Source organism: Dothidotthia symphoricarpi (assembly GCF_010015815.1).
Source record: "Dothidotthia symphoricarpi CBS 119687 unplaced genomic scaffold P153scaffold_11, whole genome shotgun sequence".
NCBI lineage: Eukaryota > Fungi > Ascomycota > Dothideomycetes > Pleosporales > Dothidotthiaceae > Dothidotthia > Dothidotthia symphoricarpi.
This window is the reverse complement of record NW_022985018.1, coordinates 1,231,884-1,250,481: the sequence shown is the minus strand read 5'-3', so window position 1 is coordinate 1,250,481 and position 18,598 is coordinate 1,231,884. Positions and strand designations below refer to the sequence as shown.

The following is an 18,598-nucleotide window of genomic DNA, read 5'->3' as shown; positions in this document are numbered from 1 at the left end:
GTCATATCGCTGAGATGACGAGACAATAAATATGAAGCGAAGCAGTGTTGTAGATTGAAGTGGAAGGAAGTCTGAACCCGAAATTGCGCATCACGTCGCAACGAGATCCTATATTGAAGCGCCCTATCCATGCATAATATTTCCATATCCTGTCCATACCCGTTCCGAACTTCATGAATTAAGATAACCCCAAACTGCCCAGAAAACACCATGGTATATCCCATCCATCCATCCATCCATCTATCCATCTACCCAGCATCACCGCTCATCCCTCTCCATCCCGCCCAATGCCTCCATACCCTCCAGAATCCCGCTCCCAGTCCGACACGCACCCCTGCCCTCCTCGTCCTGCCGCCTCAGCCCGCCCGCGCGCGACCCGCCACTCACCATATCAATATCGACACTCTCCCCGGCTCCCAGACTAAACCCAAACGCCTCGCTCGCCCCGCCACCAAACACATCTGCGTCCGGCAGCGTCGGAGGGTCAACGTTGAAGGGGACAAAGTACGCGCTCATAGGGTCGAAGAAGTTGTGCTGATGGGCGTGTGGCGTAGACAAGCCCATAGGATCCATGTTCCAGAAGTTAGAGTTGAAGTCTGCAGCGAGGTCGGGGAAGGGCGACATGGACGTGTCGATCTGCGCGTGGTTGTGCGGCGTGTGCATGAGGGTGGGCGAGGTGTTGAGGAGGGGGTGGCTGTGGCCTGCGAATTCGGCGATGAAGGTTTGCGAGGGTGTGTGTTGGGATTGCGGGAAGTAGTGCGAGGGGTCGAAGGTCGTGTCCATGGTGTCTGGGGCGGCCATGTTGATTTGGCTGAGTTGTTGTCGCAGATGGGGGGCGTGTTGGACTTGGCTGCTTTGTCGGTGGGGTTTGATGGGCTCTGTGATTGCGGGGTGGTGGGGTTCGGGTTTCGAGACGGATTTCGACTTGTTCTTGCGGGCTTGCTTGCGTTGGTCGCCTTTTGAGGGTGGAGAGAGCGAGGCGAAGAACTCCTCAACGCTTTGGAGGTCACTTTTATGCCCGAGTGCAGCGTCCGAGCCTGGCTCCTTGTGGTTTGGCACTGCGGCATCCTCGTAGTCGGTTTTGGAGACGCCGTGTGGGTATCGGTCGAACCAGTCTCCGTATTGGAAAATGCTGGCCTTTTGGGTCCCATTGGCCGCTGCGCCTTGTCCTTGAAGCTGTGCGTCTGCGTGTTGCCGGTATAAATCCTTCAAGTTCTCTGCGATGTAGTGGAACATGCCCCAATACTTCTTCATCTTGGTCAGATACTTGACGTTGTATGCTAGATATCTTTTCGATTGAGCCTCAAGCTTGGCATTCTTCGAAAAAACACCATGGATGTGGACCGTCGACGAGAAGAACGCAGAGTAGCCTGCAAAGGGTGCGACAACAGTGTGGTCCATTGCTTCGTTGATGAGTAGTGAAATTTGATTCGCAGCGTCGAGTGCGGCACGGGCTGATTCTGCGAGGAAATCATGAGGCATGTCTCTTGGTGGCCGCGCACCTGCCGTCGAGGGCAAGGCGAAGCGGTGGATGAAGAGCTTGATCTGCTGCCACAGGATGTGGAGGTACAGAAATGAATTAGCAGTCTTGCCGATGGCGTGGCTCTTAAGATTCTCAGGCGTATACATGAGCATCTCAGGAAGGGAGTCTTTGAACTCTTTGGCTTCCTTCTTGAGGGAATGGAAGGACGATTGAGGCGACCACATTGGAATCGCCTCTTTATCCTTGCCACCCAAATTCATGTACTTGATGAGCTTGCCCCAAATGCAGACCAGTCGAATCGTGTACGCCGTAACGCCCATGTTGTCGCGAGGGTCTGCTAACTGGCCGCTGTCAGGTGGGACTGGGTTAGGCACGCCGCCTTTCAGATCTTCGGTTGGCGCTTGGATTTCGTGGAGATAGAGGTGCTCTTTTACAGGTAGCTGCAGTTCGATGTGTTGTTCGTGCACAAACAACGGTCGATCCGTGCCGGACGAGCAGAATCGATCCATGAGGAAGCACGACCACATGGTCCGCCGCCGAATCTCCCGATCAGTAGCACTGAGTGGCTTTCGGTCAGCCTCACTAACAGAAGGGTCAAATTCATTCTCCTTGTGGAGCTGCAGCGCATATGCCATCCTCTGCGCCATGCCGCCAAACATCCAGCTCCGTCCACCTTGACAAGTTCCAAATTCGTGAAGTCCCAAGATTATATAAACGATCAAAATTGTGATGTTTGGAGAATCATAGCGTTTCAAAGCAATCTCTCTTGCCTTCTCCGCCCAGTCATCGCCTCGCAGAAAACACGGCTCTGTCCGTAGTTGTGGATGTGTTGAGAATCGTGCTGATATGGCACAAATTGCCAAAGTAAGCACTGGCGGCACCTTGCCAGCAGCCAACCTCCTGACGAAACTCGGCTTGTGCAGAAGAGGGTAGCTCTGGCCATATACGTGATCAAAATACACTTCCGTGAGGTGCTCCTGTATCTCCCGTGATGGCAGGCTTTCTGCGCCGTCTGTGAGGAGCTTGTTCTCGTCCGATTCAAGCGCACGTGATGCCTGCCCCGCTGCATCTGGATTTGGGGCCTTGGCCTTGGACCAGTCGTCCAATTCGTTTCCAAATGCTTCTTCAGCAAGGCGCTTTTTGGTCGCTGGCGTTTTTGGCGGTGCACCAGGTATGGGTGGCTTGACTATCGATCGCCTGACGTTTGCGACAGACGGTAAGCTCTCTTTGGGAATAAGTTTGATGACGCGATCCTCCATCCGTTTCAGACGCTTGTCGAGCATGGCCATGTAATCTGTTCTCGGCGCAGCTTTTCTTGTCGTAACTTTGTACACGCACGGGATCCTGCTCCTTAGACAATGCTTACATGCTGGCTTTTCGCCTGAGCAGCGAATCTTCTTCCTTCTGCATGCAATGCATGCTAGCGGCAGTCTTTTTCGCTCCTTCCCAGCCTTTGTCTTCAGCTCGCTCCATTGCGGTGTTTCCTGGCCCTCGTCTTTGCTCCTTCTGGAGGCTGGAGAGTAGCCAGCGCCGTCGTTACTCTCCAGCTTAGTGCCGGATCCAGAGGCCTCCTCCATTGTGTATGGACTGTTGTTGTTCCCGTCTTGCACCAAAGTACCAGGGCTACCCACTGCGCTCATCTTGCGCAGCGGTAAACTAAGGCCGCTCACGTTACCTTCACTTGTGTTGTCCACGCTTCCTCTCGGCCCGTCGCCCATGCCATATGCCTGCGTGTGCGCGTATGCCATGTCGAAATCGTCATAGGTCGCCGTTATCGGCGGGGTGCCGGCATGCATGACGTTCGGGGAGGGTCGGAGGCTGTAACCGTTCATAGCCAGAGAGTCGTCGTGATGGAATCGTGCGTGGGCTGGTGTGGACATGGTGGTTGCGGTCGCGCGTGGGTCGCTCTTTCCTTTCTCGTTTGCGTCGCGGTGCTACAGCGCAGCCAAGTCAAGGCTCACATTGGGTTGCGCAGTCTAGCACTCGAGCCCGCAGTCATTCACGCGCCCAGGCGCGGCGCATGGCAGTGATTATGCGAGCTGGATTCCAACGTGTGCAGCCCAAAGTGGCGAAACTTCAATTCTGCTAACTCCGCGGTGAAGGCGGTGGATACGGTGTATTAATAATGTGGGGCACCAGAACCTCTTTCCAACAATCTTTCAACAGCAGTCGAAGGTGGATAGACGGGATGGAGGAGAGCAGCAGCAGACGTCGCAGCCATGTTTGATGACGAGTCTCCGTGTAAGAGTCGCCTATGGAACGGAAGACTGGTCCTCCACCCACGCCATGGCATGCAACTGACAGGGACAAGAAGGCGTCGAACTGCAGTCGCTGTAATGACACCGATGGGGATTCGCGGGACGCGTGGAACCTGCCCAGTCGCTGACCACTCAGCAGCCATGGGCCACGCCCCGACCCCAGAACCCCATTGCGACACGAGTCGCAGGCCCCGCAAGGCCGACCTCACATCTCATTCAAAACCAGACGACTGCTGTCTACCCATCGAGGAACAGCCCAAACATGCCTCACAAAAGCACCTGTGCTCGTTCAATCTATGCCTCACATGGGCTCGTCGCTCACTATTCGCTCTGCTCCTATCTGCCTCCGTGTTATGGCCTGATGACCATTTCGGCTGAACATAGGCGAGACTACGGTTGTAGATCACAAGACTAGGAAGGACCTTCCACTTGCTCGATACCAAACCCCGTTCATAACCATCACCATCCCAAACACTGTTTGGTCCTGCGCACCGGCCATCTAGTCTCATCGCCCCCAACGCCACAGTCCCCAAAGCTGTCTCAGCCTTGTACGCCATCAGTGCAACCATCTCGAACGGTATCCATATTAGTCTGCGGGAGAACCCACTTCTGGAAGATGTTTATTCCGCCGGCATCCTCTCGCTTGGAGCAATGCGCTATGGTTGCTACTTAATTACATCTCGCTAATTCCCTCATTGTTACTACTCGAATACTAGTCTGACGAAATTCCTCCTAATCCCTCCCGATCCAGGTTTTTCAGAATTCGCACCCCACTCCCACCACATCATTATCGTTCATGTTCAACCAAAGTCAGATATAGCACAACACGTGCTGATCAAATCCTCTGACTGTGCGGCAACATGCAGATTGACAATCACACAGATCGACCTTACCCCTGAAGTTACATGCGTCAGACCGAGGCAGCTGCAGCCAAACCCTGTTATCTCGAAATCTTCCCCTGGTTTTCAAAGCTATGGTTGCATTATCAATTGCTGACGCAACCCTCCTTGACCACAACACCGGTCACATCCGGCTAGAAGTGCGGCCGTGCCCTGATACAGTTTCTTTCATGAAAAAGGTAGGAGTGCACGTTTACACGATCCTGATCGCGACTCATGGATGTGGAAATTGTATCGCGCCACGACGATCCCGGTGTGTAAGAATAGATCAATCATCTCATCTCCAGCAAATCTATCCGTTTGACACACACCAATCATCGAGATGGATGGGGTTGAGGCGAATACATCGCTATCTCGACGTCTCATTACCAAACCTATTCACGAACTAATCTTGCCGCCTTTTCGAACCCCCGTGGCCATGACTCTCGCCTCCGCATCCGCTAGACTGTACTTGTCGACACGCGCACACTCCGACCATTATCCTCGTGCCTCGCATGCACCACCGTCCCTCCACGCGCGTGCTGCGTCATATCCGTATTACAGGGGTTCGAAGTAGAACAAACGACATGACGAACATGATGCTCTCCAGAAAAGAGAAAGATCTGGAGTCGTAAAGTTCCAGTCAAGTAAACAGCAACCCTTCGTCCTGGAGATAGAGACACAAATCAATCCCACGCCGCCATCAACGCCTTGATGCACATGTTCGAGGGAAACAAAGAGAGCAATTTACGTAAAGCAGCACTTTCAACAGAGGGTACATCAAATCGGAGTGCAAGCCAAGTTTCCTCTTGCGTTTGTCAGCCAGGTGGGTCTACATATTAGATACCGTTTCGAAATTTCAACCCCGCGTTGCTTAATCAGTTCGCTCCATTACATGCTCTTTACTGCGAACAACCCATTTTCCCATTCGAAAAAACATGGCTGGATCGATTTGTCACCCGCGCTACGCGCCAGATAGCAGGGACAGTGGGATTGACTGAGGAAATGGTCTTGAAGCAATATCTGCGGCATGGACTGGGAAGTGATGATGGGGTGGAGACAATCCACAGTCGATACTCGTACGTCATACTTGAGCTGGAGCATGTCAGAGCGAACTGGTTTTCGTACCTGATTGACATCAAAACATGAAGATTGCAAGATCCAGTGCGATAAACTACTTAATTGTACAGGACGTGTATGACTTCTGGCAACAGTATGCTTTATTTGAGTTTCAAGAGTTCGTAGAAAATCAAGAAAAACAGTACTAACAGACGCAGAGTAAATGAGTAGCTAAGTGTTGTAGATAGAGATAATACTTTGGTAGATTGAGAGTTTCGATTTTGAAGTTCGTCACGTTGGCCAACGCCGACACGATTCTATTGCCTATTGAGACGTCCGTGCCCAAGGGCATAACTCAGCGGACTACAACGTACGGTGGGTGTATATTCAAGGTGGATCCTAAAGCAGCCACAGCCAAGATTGCTTGCGGCTAAATCATATTGCTTAGTTACTGCATAGAACGAATAAGAGGTGTAGTTTTTAGCCCCCACCCCCCTCTCAGATCCACCTTGGAAATACATCTACTGTACGTTGTATAGGATAGTTATCACTAATCATCCAATGCTATGACATTCTTGCAGTCTATACTACGCCAATCAGGGAGATAATAGTCGAAACTTATGTCACACGGCTGGAGATGGTGGCAAGAGTTCCTTTGGCTAGCTGAGAAGGGCTGAGAACTTTATAAACTTGAGATCTGCTGTTTACAGCTTATAACGTAGGTGGTTGTATACTCAAGGTGGAGCCTGCATATACAAGCCAGCAACTATGGCCAAGATTTTCTACTGTCGAATCAACCTGCCTACGTTACTGAATGTAACAAACAAGAGATGTAGCATTTAGCCACCTCCTCCTAGATCCACCTTGGAGATACACCCACCGTACGTTGTACATACATACTGTGGTACCGCCCAAAGGTTTTCCCAAATCGCCACCTCACACGGACAGATCTTAGCGAATCAGAAGGTCTGATGTTGTATGAAGAGCTACCTAATTGTACGTGTCGCTTATTTTAGTACATTTGGGACAACTTCTGGGGGGTACCACAATATCTGGCTGCGAATGTCCCAGCTGACGATGGATTGAAAGTTCTGCGTAGACTCAAGCCTTGAATATGCCCGAAAATGGGTATATAAACCCTGATGATTCCTCACTTGAAAACATTCAAAGTAGGATCATTGCAACAGGTATCTCGATATCGAATAACCATCATCTGTCATACTCAACCAGACTGTACATCTTTGACTCTTAATCATGGGTACAGCCACCGTGTTGGCACCGGAAGCAGCTGCCGCCGCTGCAGCGGCACTGTGTACTGGTTGGGAGGTACCAGCTTGTGAGTCCCAACTACCCCTTTCTCCCCAAGAGGTTCTGATGTTTTTCTCAGCCATCTCCATGGCTCAACTTGCTCAGGGCGCTGCAGCCGCTGGTAGTATCATTACAACGGTTTCCACACATCCTCTTGGCGTCGCAGCCCTGGCCGGTGCTGCTGTAGTTGTGGCCGGCGATGAGGAGATGAAGGACCTCCGCTGCTGGGAAAAGATTCTCCACATCAATGAGGACGGGTACGAGCGCCCTTCCGGCTTCAATGACGACAAGATCGAATTTCATCGCAAGCATGGCATTCTTCTACACGAGCTGACTCGCCATTGCGAGATGTTCAAGAACGATAATGGACATGTTATCCTGAAGAATGCATATGGAGAGCAGTAAGACTCTGATTCTAACGTTCTGTTCTAACGCTGATTGTGTTAAACAGCTTTGGCTTTTCTGTTAGTCTGTTCGTCCCAGCAGGGACGGCGAAGGAGGGCCCTATTGCAGGGATAAATGTAGTTGTTGTTCACGCTACTCTAGTTAGCCTTAAGTAGGGCAACTTGTTGGACTTTGTCTACCTAGCAAACCAGAATAGTGCAAAGAGCAAAGAACGTGCCGTAGTATAAGAAGTCAGTAATATAAAATGATAGATTCTGTAAATGAATTATCTCTAGCTCTATATTCCACTTCAACTTGAAGATAACAAGGCTGCAAATCTAGAGTAACTAACTAACTAGATGTAAAGGTTAATAGCTACCACAAGATGTTAAAGATGGACCAAGTACGATGATAACATAGTAGGCATAGAGTACTTCAGCAAAAATGATTGAAGACAAGCACTTTCTACTAACAAGGCATTCAATAGATATAACCAGCAAACAAATCCACACCACCCATCCAAACTCAAACGCCCACCGCCTCCACCTTCTCATCCCCCTCAACCCTCACATGTTTCTTCTCCCTCGCATCAACCCCCAACCACAACAGCTCCGGCCTTGAATAATGCCCAATCGGATCCGCAAAATGGCGCATACTAACCAGCATATCCATCGGCAACTCCGCATACACAAAGCCCTCCTTCTCAGGCGCAATCGCCTCAGTAAGCCTCCTCCCATCCGGCCCATAGACAGCCGAACGCCCCCCGCCCTCAACGCCAAAGAACGTATTCTCCGTCCTATGTGCCGCGATCCCCAGCCCCGTCATGACAGCCGTGCAGTGCAGCACGAACGTCGACGACTCCATGGCGTAGGTTTGCGACAGCGCCGCACAGCCTAGACGGGAGTTAGCCCTGCACATATCCGTTTTTTTGCGTACAAAACGCACCATCGGCAGTCATGCTATACAAGCCCTCGCTCCCCTCAGAAAACGCATGCAGCGGCGGCCACGCAGCAACATGGATCTGCTCCCTCAAACTCATCGTATGGTACTTAAGCAGCGGCTGGATATGCTCCCAGCAGCTCAGCGCGCCCACGCGCCCCACGCCCTGCACCTCAACAACATTGTTCAGGCTCGCGCCGCCCGCGTCCCCGAACACCGTGCGCTCCATGTGCGTGGGCTTGAACTTGCGGCGCTTCATGACGATGTCGCCTGTGGGCGCGATGGTGCATTGCGAGATGTAGAGCGAGTTGTGGTCGTTTTCCGAGAAGCCGAGGACGACTGCGGTTTTTGCGCTGCGGGCTGTGGCGCAGATTTTGCGCATTTGGGGCGAGTCGTAGGAGAGGGAGTTTTTTATGTAGGATGTTGCGAGCGGGGGATCGAGGGGGCGCGCCCTGGGGAGTGAATGTTAGTCAGTTCGTTCAGTCAATCCGTTGACCAGGCCATTCATCCAGTTCGTTCAGTCAGTTAACCACGCCATTCAGCCAGTGCGATTGAAGTGAAGATGTTCACCATAACGTGAGGCATGCACTCACCAAATCCACGCCGGATACCCCGCGACCCAAACCTCAGGAAAAACAACCAACTTGGCGCCATTCTCCGCCGCCTCCTCAATCAACCGACACGTCTTATCGACCGTAGCATCGAGATCAAACCAAACAGGTTCATGCTGCGTAACAGCGACCTTAACCGTATTGGACATCTCGTGAAAACCGCGAATGAATAGAAGTAGAAATCCCGACGTAGCTCGAACAACTTCCTCCCAACACGACAGACGTCAAGTTCTACTTATACCAGCCCCACCCTACCAAACCACATACAATCCGCAGACTACAAAGCTACCCCGCGCCGCGCCGCTCGCATTCCGCCTCAAGCCCGATAAGCCGCCTAGATCGGCGCAGGTACGAGGCCTAGATAAGGGCCGTCGGTCTGGCCAAGCGTGTGCGTGAGTGCGAGCGGGAAACTAAATGGCTGTGGAGGGTTGCTAGTGGCATCGTAGAGGATCTTACAGCGCGGAATGCTTCCGGCGATCGATCTGCGGCGGAGCGACCATCTCCGGCCACGCTGAGTCGCTCATCTTGGCTGCTTCGACAACTGGCGGGGCGTAGTGTACGATTATTTTTTTCAGATGTAAGCTTACTTCTGTAAATCCTGTCGTGGAGTAGAGTAGGAGGTTCGACGCTAACTGTTTACAGCCAACGGACACTGCATGTAAGCCTTGGAACATCTTATATGCTTTACGCTTCGTTCACAACCTATTGCTGCGAGAAACCACCACCCATAAGCACAAGAGCTGATATAACGTAAGACGATATTCATTCTACAATCGTTTTCAGGCGTACCGCACCTTCCACACCGCTTCAAAGTCTCGACCCAAGTCAAGACAAGTATCCGCTACCACTCAAGTACTCCCTCACAACGCCCTCGTCCCTCTTCGCATACTTAGCATAACTCCTGATCGTATCATCAATGACCTCAAGGCCCTTGTCGTATCCGCGCGTATCCTTGTCCTTGAAGAACGCCGCGATCTCATCAGCGATCTTGTCATCCGAGAACTTGTTCAGGCCGAAGCGCAAGAAGCGCTCGAGCACGACGAGATTGCCGCTGAGAGTAGGGTGGATAGCAGAGTCCCAGTTGTCACGGATGAACTTCCACACTTCGGTGCGGACCTTGGCATTGTTGGCGAGCGCAATGGTGCCAGAGTGCTTGTCTTGCATCGCGACTTTGTCGGAGAAGATGAACGACAAGACGTCTTGCGCAAGTTCGGGTGTCTGGACGCGACCAAAAGATTGTAGGCAAATCTCCTTGCCGTCGATCGATGTGGTGGTGAGGTACTCGTTCTTGATGGCTTTGTACGCTGATTCGCCACGCTGCTTGATGGCGGTGGCGAAGATGGCTCTACGGAGTGACGAGTGGATGGCTGATTTGTCTTCTCCAGAGATGTAGAGATCAAATCGTCGCAAAGCCTCGTCCACAGTCGCCTTGTGGCCGACTAAACCGGCTGACGTGATGAGGCTAGCGCGGAGCTGGCCGATGAGGAAGCCTTCGCCCTCCTTGAACTCCCAACCGACCTTCTCCACAGCGGGTGTGATCAGGTTGAGGTGGTACTTCTGCAGACCCTTGCTTATGTCCTCACTGCCAGCAAAGACGCTGCGCACGTTACCGATGTTGGTAAGAATTTGCGACCAGACCCTGCACAGGTGTTAGTTAAGTGTTGAGTACACTTGATGTATGACTCACAAATATTCGGATTCGTCTTGGAAGCGCTCGACCAGCGCCAGGAGACCAGCCGTGGAGCCAAACCCGGCAATGGAGTTTGCGTACGCGTCTCCGATCAGTCCGATCTTGTCTTCTACGGTGAGGTCATGCCTAGCCTCTCCAAGCTTCTTAAGACGGTCTTGTGTGTAATTGGTTCGGTAGAAGCCCGTGAGGTTCTTGTTGACTTGGTAGAACCCTGTGTCGATCTCTTGGATAGTCTCCTCTTTCTTCGTCATGGCAACTGTCTTGTGGAGAGAGGCAGTAGAAGCGGAGGATCCAGTGTGTAGTCCCAAGGGGATCCACCAAACAGTTGAGTCTTCTTCAGGCTTCACGTCGCCAGCCAGGAGGAAGCGCTGTTGACGAAGGCCAATCTTACCAGCCTCCTCGGTGACGGTGACAACTGGAAACCCGATCTTGCGGACCCAAAAGTCCATGAAACTGTTGACGTCCTTGCCTGACTCCTTGCTGAGGGCAGACCACAAGTCGTTTGTGGTGGCGTTCGAATATTGGTGCGCCTTGAGGTAGTTGGCAACGCCCTGAAGGAAAACCTTTTCACCGAGATGAGCACTCAACATGCGAATGACTGAACTGCCCTTCAGGTAGCTGATGTGATCGAAAATCTGATCAACCTCAAGACCGTCGTATACGGGAACCTCAATGGGATGAGATGTTCGCAGCGCATCAAGTGCCATGGCTTGTTGCACAGCATCAGTCTAAGAACCTCGTCAGCACTTGTTAGGAGAGTTACCTCGAGATTTTGAACGTACAACAAACTGCCCCCAGACATTCCATTCTACGTGATATATCAGTACATGTCTTGAGTTCGTCGAATTGGGACTTACCAGGGTACAAGTGGTCAATGGCAAACCAGCCTACCCAAGTAGCGAAACCCTCGTTGAGCCAGAGCTCACTCCACCAGTCCATAGTGACAAGGTTACCGAACCACTGGTGGGCAAGCTCATGGGCAACAACGTAGGCAACCCTGTTTCGGTAGCTGTCTGCGGATGTTGCGGGATCGAAAAGTACGGCCGTTGTTCTGAGGAGAATGTCAGAATCTCATTGCATCAGTGAAAGTTACCAGGTACTGACCGGTAGGTAATGAGACCCCAGTTCTCCATGGCGCCGTGTGACTAGAAACACCGGTCAGTTAGGGTGCTCACAAGAATGGAGGAGTGTACGTATAATTGGCTAACGAATCAGCTCAATTCCGCGCACGAGATGTCGCGACTTACAAATTCATGAACAGCCAGAAGATCAACCTTGGGAAGGGGATAATCGATTTGGAAGACCTAGAAAGGAAGTCAGACAAAGCTTCACAATCATTTCCAATCATATGTCATACCTCGGAGAAGTAGTCGACAATCTTGTGGCAGTTGTCCAACGCAAAACGACCCTGATCTTTCAGTCCACGAGTGGTATAAACCCTCACAGGGATGCTCTTGCCGTTGTACTTGCGCTCCGTCAAAGCCTCAACGTACTCGAAGTCTCCAATGGCCCATGCCAAAAGGTAGGTCGACATGACCGGCGTACGCTCGAAGACCACGGTATGGAAACCATCACGCTTGCTGGGCTTGGTCTCCTTCTCCGGCATGTTGCTCAATGCAATCTGATCCTTCGGCACCTCGATCTCGACATCGAAAGTTGCCTTGAGGTTGGGTTCGTCGAAGCAAGGAATAGCTCGGCGAGCGTCGCAGGACTCAAACTGTGTGCTGAACATGTAGTGGAACTCGTCGTCTTTGGCGACAGAGGCGGGAACCTCACCCTTGGGCGTGTACTTAGAGCGGTAGAAACCAGCCATGATCTATAGACACCTCAGCATTGGCTTCCGTCTCTGCCGGCCTCGCATCTGAACGTACGTTGTTGATTGTTCCTTCATACTTGACCTCCAAAGTAGCCTCTCCAGAGTAGTCAATCTTCTCTCCAAAGTCAAGTGTAACCCGTTGGCGCTTCTCGTCGTACGAGATGTTCTTCGCCGATCGGGTGGCGTCGCCAGTCTTCAGCTCAGCACTGCTGACCTTGAGCTGGTGGGCGTTGAGAACGAGCTCGCTGAAGCCGTCATCTTTCGTGATCTTCGTGTCGATCGTGACTGTTCCCTTGAAGCTAAAGCCTCCGCCAAACTCTAGATCGTGAAGAGAGACGGAGTAGTGCGCTGGCTTGACCCTGTGAGAGCTATTGTCAGCCTTGTACACAATCGAAGAATATAGCTCATCGACCTCATCAAAATGCTCACCAGGCAGGGAGGATATCTCTATCGGACGCCATGTCTGTAAAGCTACTAGTAACCTCGCTCTGGCAGAACCTTTTCTGAATTCCAAGAGGAGTAGTCGACCTAGCAACGTTGAATCGCGGTCTGAGCCTCGATTGCGTACGCGATGTCGTCTGAAGCTCTCTGGCTCTGGTAGAGAAGCTTGCGGAGCTTGCAGTATCAAGTGGCGTGAGTTTAGAGTAAAGCGATGCAAGCCCAGAGGCGGGACGATGAACAGGTCTAATAGCTAGCCTGGTCAGAAGCTGAGGTTGAGAACTAAGCCTCGCGGAAAGAGAAATGGCAGCCAGCTTTGAAGGACCTCAGGCGGGGTGATGGCGGAGTTCAATCGCGTGGGACGGCAGGGCTGATGCAAACAACACACTCAGAAGGGAAGGTGGGGAACATCCCTGCGTCGCTAGCGGCACGAAATGTCTCGAGAATGGCTCAAGGCACGTCATATTGGTTGCAGTACGCGTGCGAGCACATGAGCTTGAGTGGTGGATGCCTGCGTTGCTTTACTCTACTTTGCTCTCAACACAACACCTGCATGAAGCATGGAGTTTGTTCAGCCGCACGCGTCGGCTCCCGGATCTATGCGCATATATGCGCGTGTAGTTTTGGAAGACCATCATATTCGTGCACACAGTAGTTAACAATTAACACATTTGACCTTTGAGACCAACTACTGCATTGCCGCACGCGTTATTGTGAACTCAGGAAATGGATGTAGCTCAAATACAAGCTGGGTGAGTTGGCATCTGCGGTGCATGATATTTCGCTGCTATTACCGACTTCATCTCGTCCCACCATTCTTGCACACCGGCAGACAAGCGAGGAGATGCGCACAGAAAACAGCTGTCGAAACCCTCAAGTCCCATTGAACACCATGCAAATGCTCCAAAATCAAGCGCCCGCAATGCAGTGATATCACGAACCAACGACCCAGCCCAAGTCCAAAGACGCCCAATCATCGCCCTGCCATTACCCAAGCACACTCTCCGCGCTCCCTCTCCTCAAACCCGGATCAAAACATCCAAACACTGCACCCGCCACTCCTTCTTTCCCAGCAGGCCCCTCACCCACTCATAACTCGGACCCCCACTACCTTGCACTTTCGCCCTGATGCCATCCACAGCGCCCTTGGCCAGCGCTTGCGCAGTGTGATTCGCCACCTGCACCAGCTCGCCCATAGTATCTAGCAGCGGCGCCGTCCCGTTCAGCGCGAGGTCCGTCGTGCCCGGGAGCGGCGAGTCGAACCACGGCGTGTGGAAGTCGAAGAGCGCGGCGACGAGGATGAACAGGAGGAGCGAGCAGTACACGCACGGGCGGTTGAGGAAGTAAGTTGCGGAGATGAAAAGGACGAGGTAGACGGGAGAGGCGTGTGTGCGGAGGCTTTGGTTGTTGTTAGCATGCGCCTTACTAGATTACGTGTGTACGTGTTTACGACAAGACTTACAGGAAGAAGAGTACTGGTATCCAGCTGCGTAGGCAGAACATTATGGGCGGACTTTCTTTCGCGTGCGCGGATACCAGGTCTGGAGATGGTTTAGGAGAGTTGCGGGAGGGCTCGCGGAATACGAAACGCACAAGGCGGTGTAGCGAGCGACTGGGTAGGTAGCGACGTGAGCGCGGGCAAAGGCTGAAGGCGAGGCGACGTAGCGGAGAGATTGCTGGTGTGATTGGTGAGTGCGACCAAAGACCGTTTGTGCCGGTACAGGCTGCACTTTAGATTCACGTGGCTCAGCTGTACAAAAAGTTACATATGGATGATGACGCCACTCATTTCCAACGCATTGGTTTTTCCAAATTGATCGTTTTCTGCCGGCAGCGCATCTTACAAGCTGGCAACTCCTTGATGTTGCAGGCTCCATCGCATACACCTAGCCGCTGTTCTAGCTATAGATTCGGGTTGCTATGTGGTTCTTCTCAAGAATGCGATGGATAGATGCTTTAACTAGATTCAAATCTGACTCCATTCGTTGTATATCCATACATGCGTGACCTTGACTCCTCTAGTACGCTTGAAACATTGCTCAGCCAGATAGACCCCATATTCATATGCACACCTCTGTTGAGTATTTTGCACGCCCACCACAATCGCCTGCTAACGCCAATAAACAGTCATCCTCCAAACCCTATTGTACATTGACGAAGCTTACTTAGCACAGTGGTCTGCCATCGAACAGCAAAAGGACGCCGTAGCTCTCGACCCTTTAAACGGGAAGGTTGAACTTCTTCCCTTGAATTACCCTGAGATCGTTAGCAAGATTGCAAAGTAGTGAGTGAAATCTCGTTTTCGTGTGCGACTTACTTCGTGTAATAGATGTAGAAGAAATCGGAGTACAGGATTGTTTGGATGATACCTGCAACCACCGCGATTGGGTCATAGAAGCGTGGTACATCAAAGATGTAGCGGTAGATCCAGTTGGGGATGTACAACGCCCTGTATGCACCGAGCGCAAACAAGTAGTGCGTTGTTATTGTCTCCGCTTCGCCAGTTCTTTGTAGCATAAAGAGCTGTGGGAGGATGGCCACGGATTCGAGCCATATGGAGAATGCCCAGAGAATCTAAGATTATTAGCCGCTGCTATTTCTACACAAGCGACGACCACCTACTTCTGAGAATGTGTACTTGTACGGGAACACGATTGCCAACACTGCGCTCGCCGCTAGCAAGTACTGCACCTTGAAGGTGTCCAAGTTCGGATCGTGCGTCGGTTTGTAGTCGTTCAGCATGAGGTAAACGACGTAGGCGGACGTGCTGATGAAGACAATTTTGAAGACGGTGTTGTAGAGAGATCCAGGTAGGTAGAAGGTCCACAGCAAATCGACGTATCGCGTCAAGTAGACTATGAGGTATAGGAATTGCGATTTGAAGGAGATGCCGGACGCGCTCTGTTCGTTTTCGTTAGGGCCTGATTGGTACGGGCAAGTCGGAGAAGCGTACGCTCGAGGTTTTCATCTTATGGAGGAGGATCAGAATGGAGAAGAGGTGGGATAAATCCCCTACATTGTTGTTAGCCTTGACATCCCACTGAGCACGAAGCATTTTATTGTCTTGAACTCGAGTTCAACGTACCCAGTATCCGGAAAAGGTTCATCATGATGGCGCTGCGGGACGTCGATACGGCGACTCGCGATTGTGAGGGTTCGAGGACTTCAGTGTGTTATTGTGGATAAATGACACGTTTGGCATCAACGGGCGCACAGCAACGTTGGAGCTGATCCTTGCATGCCAAGCTTTGCCCCTGCCGGAGGATCAAACATCGCTTCCGCCCTGCAGCTGCCGTTTCATCACTGCGAACGTGAATTTCCCCATGTTTGAGATGGTGACTGAGTCGTCTGGCGCATACCATTGGCTGCAGTACGGCTCACCTTGATGCTCGCGACGGTTAATCAGAGTCGGTCACAGATGGCCTATTTCGCCAGCCATTGTCAAGACTAACATACCTGGCGGCCATGAGCATGGCCAACATCCTGGGTTGGAAGGACATCCTGAGGCCGATTCGAGATGGCTATCGGCATCTATTTCCATCACCAGACACTGGCCCAACGCCAGAGGAACGAAGGAAGCAGCGTGAATTGGACCGGCTGAGAGGTTTTACCTACTTTGACACTTTCGAGCAACTGGAGTCGTGGACTGAGGCCGATTCTGATCCTCTTCAAAGAGCAAATACGCCGCTGTTGCAGCGGAGTGAGGATTTTGCAAAAAGCGATAGGAGCAAAGCTAATGTCGTCCTCTGCCATGACTACGCTGGGAACTACCATGCCTATGAGGGCGTACAAGGAATTGGCATGGACGACGAAATGTATGCATGTGAATACCTACAATACGTCGATCCATTTATATATTTCTCACATAAGCTTATTTGCGTTCCACCGCCTGCTTGGACGAATACACTCCATCGCAATGGTGTGAAGGCTCTCGGTACGATACTCATCGAACCGCAAACCGAGGGCTCGGGAAGGTTGTTGCTGCAGCGTGCTGGCGACGAGGTCAAGCCTCACTTTCCTCTAGCGACAAAGCTTGCCAACATTGCAAAACACCACGGTTTCGACGGATGGCTTGTAAACATTGAAAAGCCGTTCGCGAAGGAAGATTGGGATCTTCATATCCTGCAAGCGTTTTTGAGACAACTAAAAGGCGATCTCGGACACGGAAAACAACTCATATGGTAGGCACGGATGCTCTTCTGGATAACCGAAACTAACAGACGGTCAACAGGTACGATGCTCTGACAACATCGAACAAGGTGTCCTACCAAAACGCCTTGAACGCTTCCAATCTTCCGTTTGCAACAGCCTGCGGAAGCATTCTGACGAACTACTGCTGGAAAGAAACTGATGCCGTGAGCTCATTCGCACAAGCAATGCGACATGACGCAATGCATCATGGCCTATCACCGCAGGAGGTCTTCTGTGGCATCGATGTTTGGGCTCAGAACACCACTAAATTGGCCCACCCCCGCGTCACGTATCCTGAGAAGGGCGGCGGTGGCACGAACACCGGAATTGCAGTAGCCAAGCTTGCCGATCTACGTCTCTCCGCATGTATATTTGCACCTGCGTGGTCATATGAACATTTCCCTGGTCACGGTCGAGCGATCGAACGAGCGATGTGGGAGGGAACAGCACTTTCAGCGAACATCGACTGCCCATGTGGTGATTGCGCCTCACGTCATCCGTCAAATCAGCTGTATCCGATCACAAGGTTCGCCAGAGAATCTGCTGCTGGCTCGAAGACATTCTTCTACACGGATTTCAATCGAGCCTTCGGCACACACGATGAGCGAGAGAAAGAGATGTTGTTTGACGGGAAAAACACGCACTCGCGTCTCGGCTCACAATCCGTTCTACCGCGGACAGCCGTCTCGAAAGAAGATGACGAGAGCAGTAGAAGTGTCTTGTCCCATAGACTCGAAGATCTGGAAGGCCAATCACAGCTGGTCATTGAAGTATATGCTTCTTTGTCTCCAACAAGCCATATAATCAACGAGCAATTCCTACCTCTATTTCACCTTAACATGCCAGCGGACGGGACCTTGCAACTCACAGTCTGCTACCGGAAGCCCTCAAGCCCTGCAAACGTCACAACAAATTTCTTTGTGAAGTCTACCAGCGGCCTGCAGATCGTTCCCGTGCCACAAATCCCAGGACCCCATGTCGTCACAGCGACTATTGGAACGCAATCAGACACACGCAGCACCCTCAAAGAACTCGGCGTCTCTGTACACGGCCCTCTCTCTTCCTCAAGCTCGGTCCGACTCGTTGAGATTCTGTCAATCTGTATCACACCTGCTCACTCAGTGCAGGCAACGGTCACGATTACTGGCATCCATATCGAGGAGCGCGAGCAGGGGGAAACCCAACATTTAAGGTTGTGTTGGACGTATGGAAGTTCGAGTGAAAGAGCAAAGGGTTTACCTCACAGCGATATCACAGGTCCTTGTTCGTACTTCGTGGTTGTGGTTGATGGAGTCAAACTTGGCAGGGCGTATGCACTGGAGCATATTCTGCCCCAGCGGTTGGTTGAAAGGTGCAAGGGGAGAGAAGTGGATGTGAATGTCATTGGCGTTGGTTTTGATGGGCAGAAGCTCGCCGAGGAGAGGGTGAAGGTGAGGATGTGAGAATTTATTGAGTAATAGTATCTTGAATCTATTGACTTTGCTTTCCAGTAAAACCACATATAAAGAAAGTGATGTGGTGGTCACAATCGACTGCTATTTCC

At 51.7% G+C, this 18,598-nt stretch overlaps 8 protein-coding genes across 8 annotated transcripts; 3 read left to right on the top strand and 5 right to left on the bottom strand.

The window, feature by feature from the left end:
• Positions 1-118: 118 nt before the first annotated feature.
• P153DRAFT_397333 (uncharacterized protein) lies at positions 119-3,756 on the bottom strand. Its single transcript, XM_033671552.1, has one exon. The coding sequence runs from the start codon at positions 3,361-3,363 to the stop codon at positions 259-261; it is 3,105 nt and encodes a 1,034-aa protein (XP_033523549.1). The 5' UTR covers positions 3,364-3,756; the 3' UTR covers positions 119-258.
• P153DRAFT_386342 (uncharacterized protein) lies at positions 3,703-4,119 on the top strand (the record flags this gene model as incomplete). Its single annotated transcript, XM_033670518.1, has 2 exons — positions 3,703-3,724; positions 3,881-4,119. The coding sequence occupies 2 exons, from the start codon at positions 3,703-3,705 to the stop codon at positions 4,117-4,119; spliced, it is 261 nt and encodes an 86-aa protein (XP_033523548.1).
• Positions 4,120-6,876: 2,757 nt separating this feature from the next.
• Positions 6,877-7,609, top strand: P153DRAFT_404154 (uncharacterized protein). The gene is made up of 3 exons (XM_033671994.1): positions 6,877-7,014; positions 7,066-7,387; positions 7,438-7,609. The coding sequence occupies exons 1-3, from the start codon at positions 6,933-6,935 to the stop codon at positions 7,544-7,546; spliced, it is 513 nt and encodes a 170-aa protein (XP_033523547.1). The 5' UTR covers positions 6,877-6,932; the 3' UTR covers positions 7,547-7,609.
• Positions 7,610-7,895: 286 nt separating this feature from the next.
• On the bottom strand, positions 7,896-9,069 carry P153DRAFT_291989 (cyanide hydratase/nitrilase-like protein; the record flags this gene model as incomplete). Its single annotated transcript, XM_033663808.1, has 3 exons — positions 7,896-8,263; positions 8,316-8,761; positions 8,903-9,069. 3 exons carry the CDS (start codon positions 9,067-9,069, stop codon positions 7,896-7,898), a joined length of 981 nt encoding a protein of 326 aa, XP_033523546.1.
• A 492-nt stretch (positions 9,070-9,561) lies between these two features.
• On the bottom strand, positions 9,562-13,371 carry P153DRAFT_367421 (aminopeptidase-like protein). The gene is made up of 9 exons (XM_033668274.1): positions 12,856-13,371; positions 12,482-12,785; positions 11,968-12,426; positions 11,858-11,914; positions 11,715-11,755; positions 11,468-11,661; positions 11,393-11,418; positions 10,608-11,338; positions 9,562-10,559 (listed from the first exon to the last, which is right to left on the bottom strand). Exons 1-9 carry the CDS (start codon positions 12,885-12,887, stop codon positions 9,746-9,748), a joined length of 2,658 nt encoding a protein of 885 aa, XP_033523545.1. The 5' UTR covers positions 12,888-13,371; the 3' UTR covers positions 9,562-9,745.
• Positions 13,372-13,547: 176 nt separating this feature from the next.
• On the bottom strand, positions 13,548-14,435 carry P153DRAFT_367420 (uncharacterized protein). Its single transcript, XM_033668273.1, has 2 exons — positions 14,327-14,435; positions 13,548-14,262 (listed from the first exon to the last, which is right to left on the bottom strand). Exons 1-2 carry the CDS (start codon positions 14,365-14,367, stop codon positions 13,884-13,886), a joined length of 420 nt encoding a protein of 139 aa, XP_033523544.1. The 5' UTR covers positions 14,368-14,435; the 3' UTR covers positions 13,548-13,883.
• A 366-nt stretch (positions 14,436-14,801) lies between these two features.
• P153DRAFT_397328 (ER lumen protein retaining receptor) lies at positions 14,802-16,051 on the bottom strand. Its single transcript, XM_033671551.1, has 5 exons — positions 15,950-16,051; positions 15,818-15,876; positions 15,487-15,765; positions 15,182-15,438; positions 14,802-15,120 (listed from the first exon to the last, which is right to left on the bottom strand). Exons 1-5 carry the CDS (start codon positions 15,972-15,974, stop codon positions 15,084-15,086), a joined length of 657 nt encoding a protein of 218 aa, XP_033523543.1. The 5' UTR covers positions 15,975-16,051; the 3' UTR covers positions 14,802-15,083.
• A 123-nt stretch (positions 16,052-16,174) lies between these two features.
• Positions 16,175-18,498, top strand: P153DRAFT_341704 (glycoside hydrolase family 85 protein; the record flags this gene model as incomplete). Its single annotated transcript, XM_033665935.1, has 2 exons — positions 16,175-17,045; positions 17,096-18,498. Exons 1-2 carry the CDS (start codon positions 16,330-16,332, stop codon positions 18,495-18,497), a joined length of 2,118 nt encoding a protein of 705 aa, XP_033523542.1. The 5' UTR covers positions 16,175-16,329.
• Between the last annotated feature and the right edge of the window lie 100 nt (positions 18,499-18,598).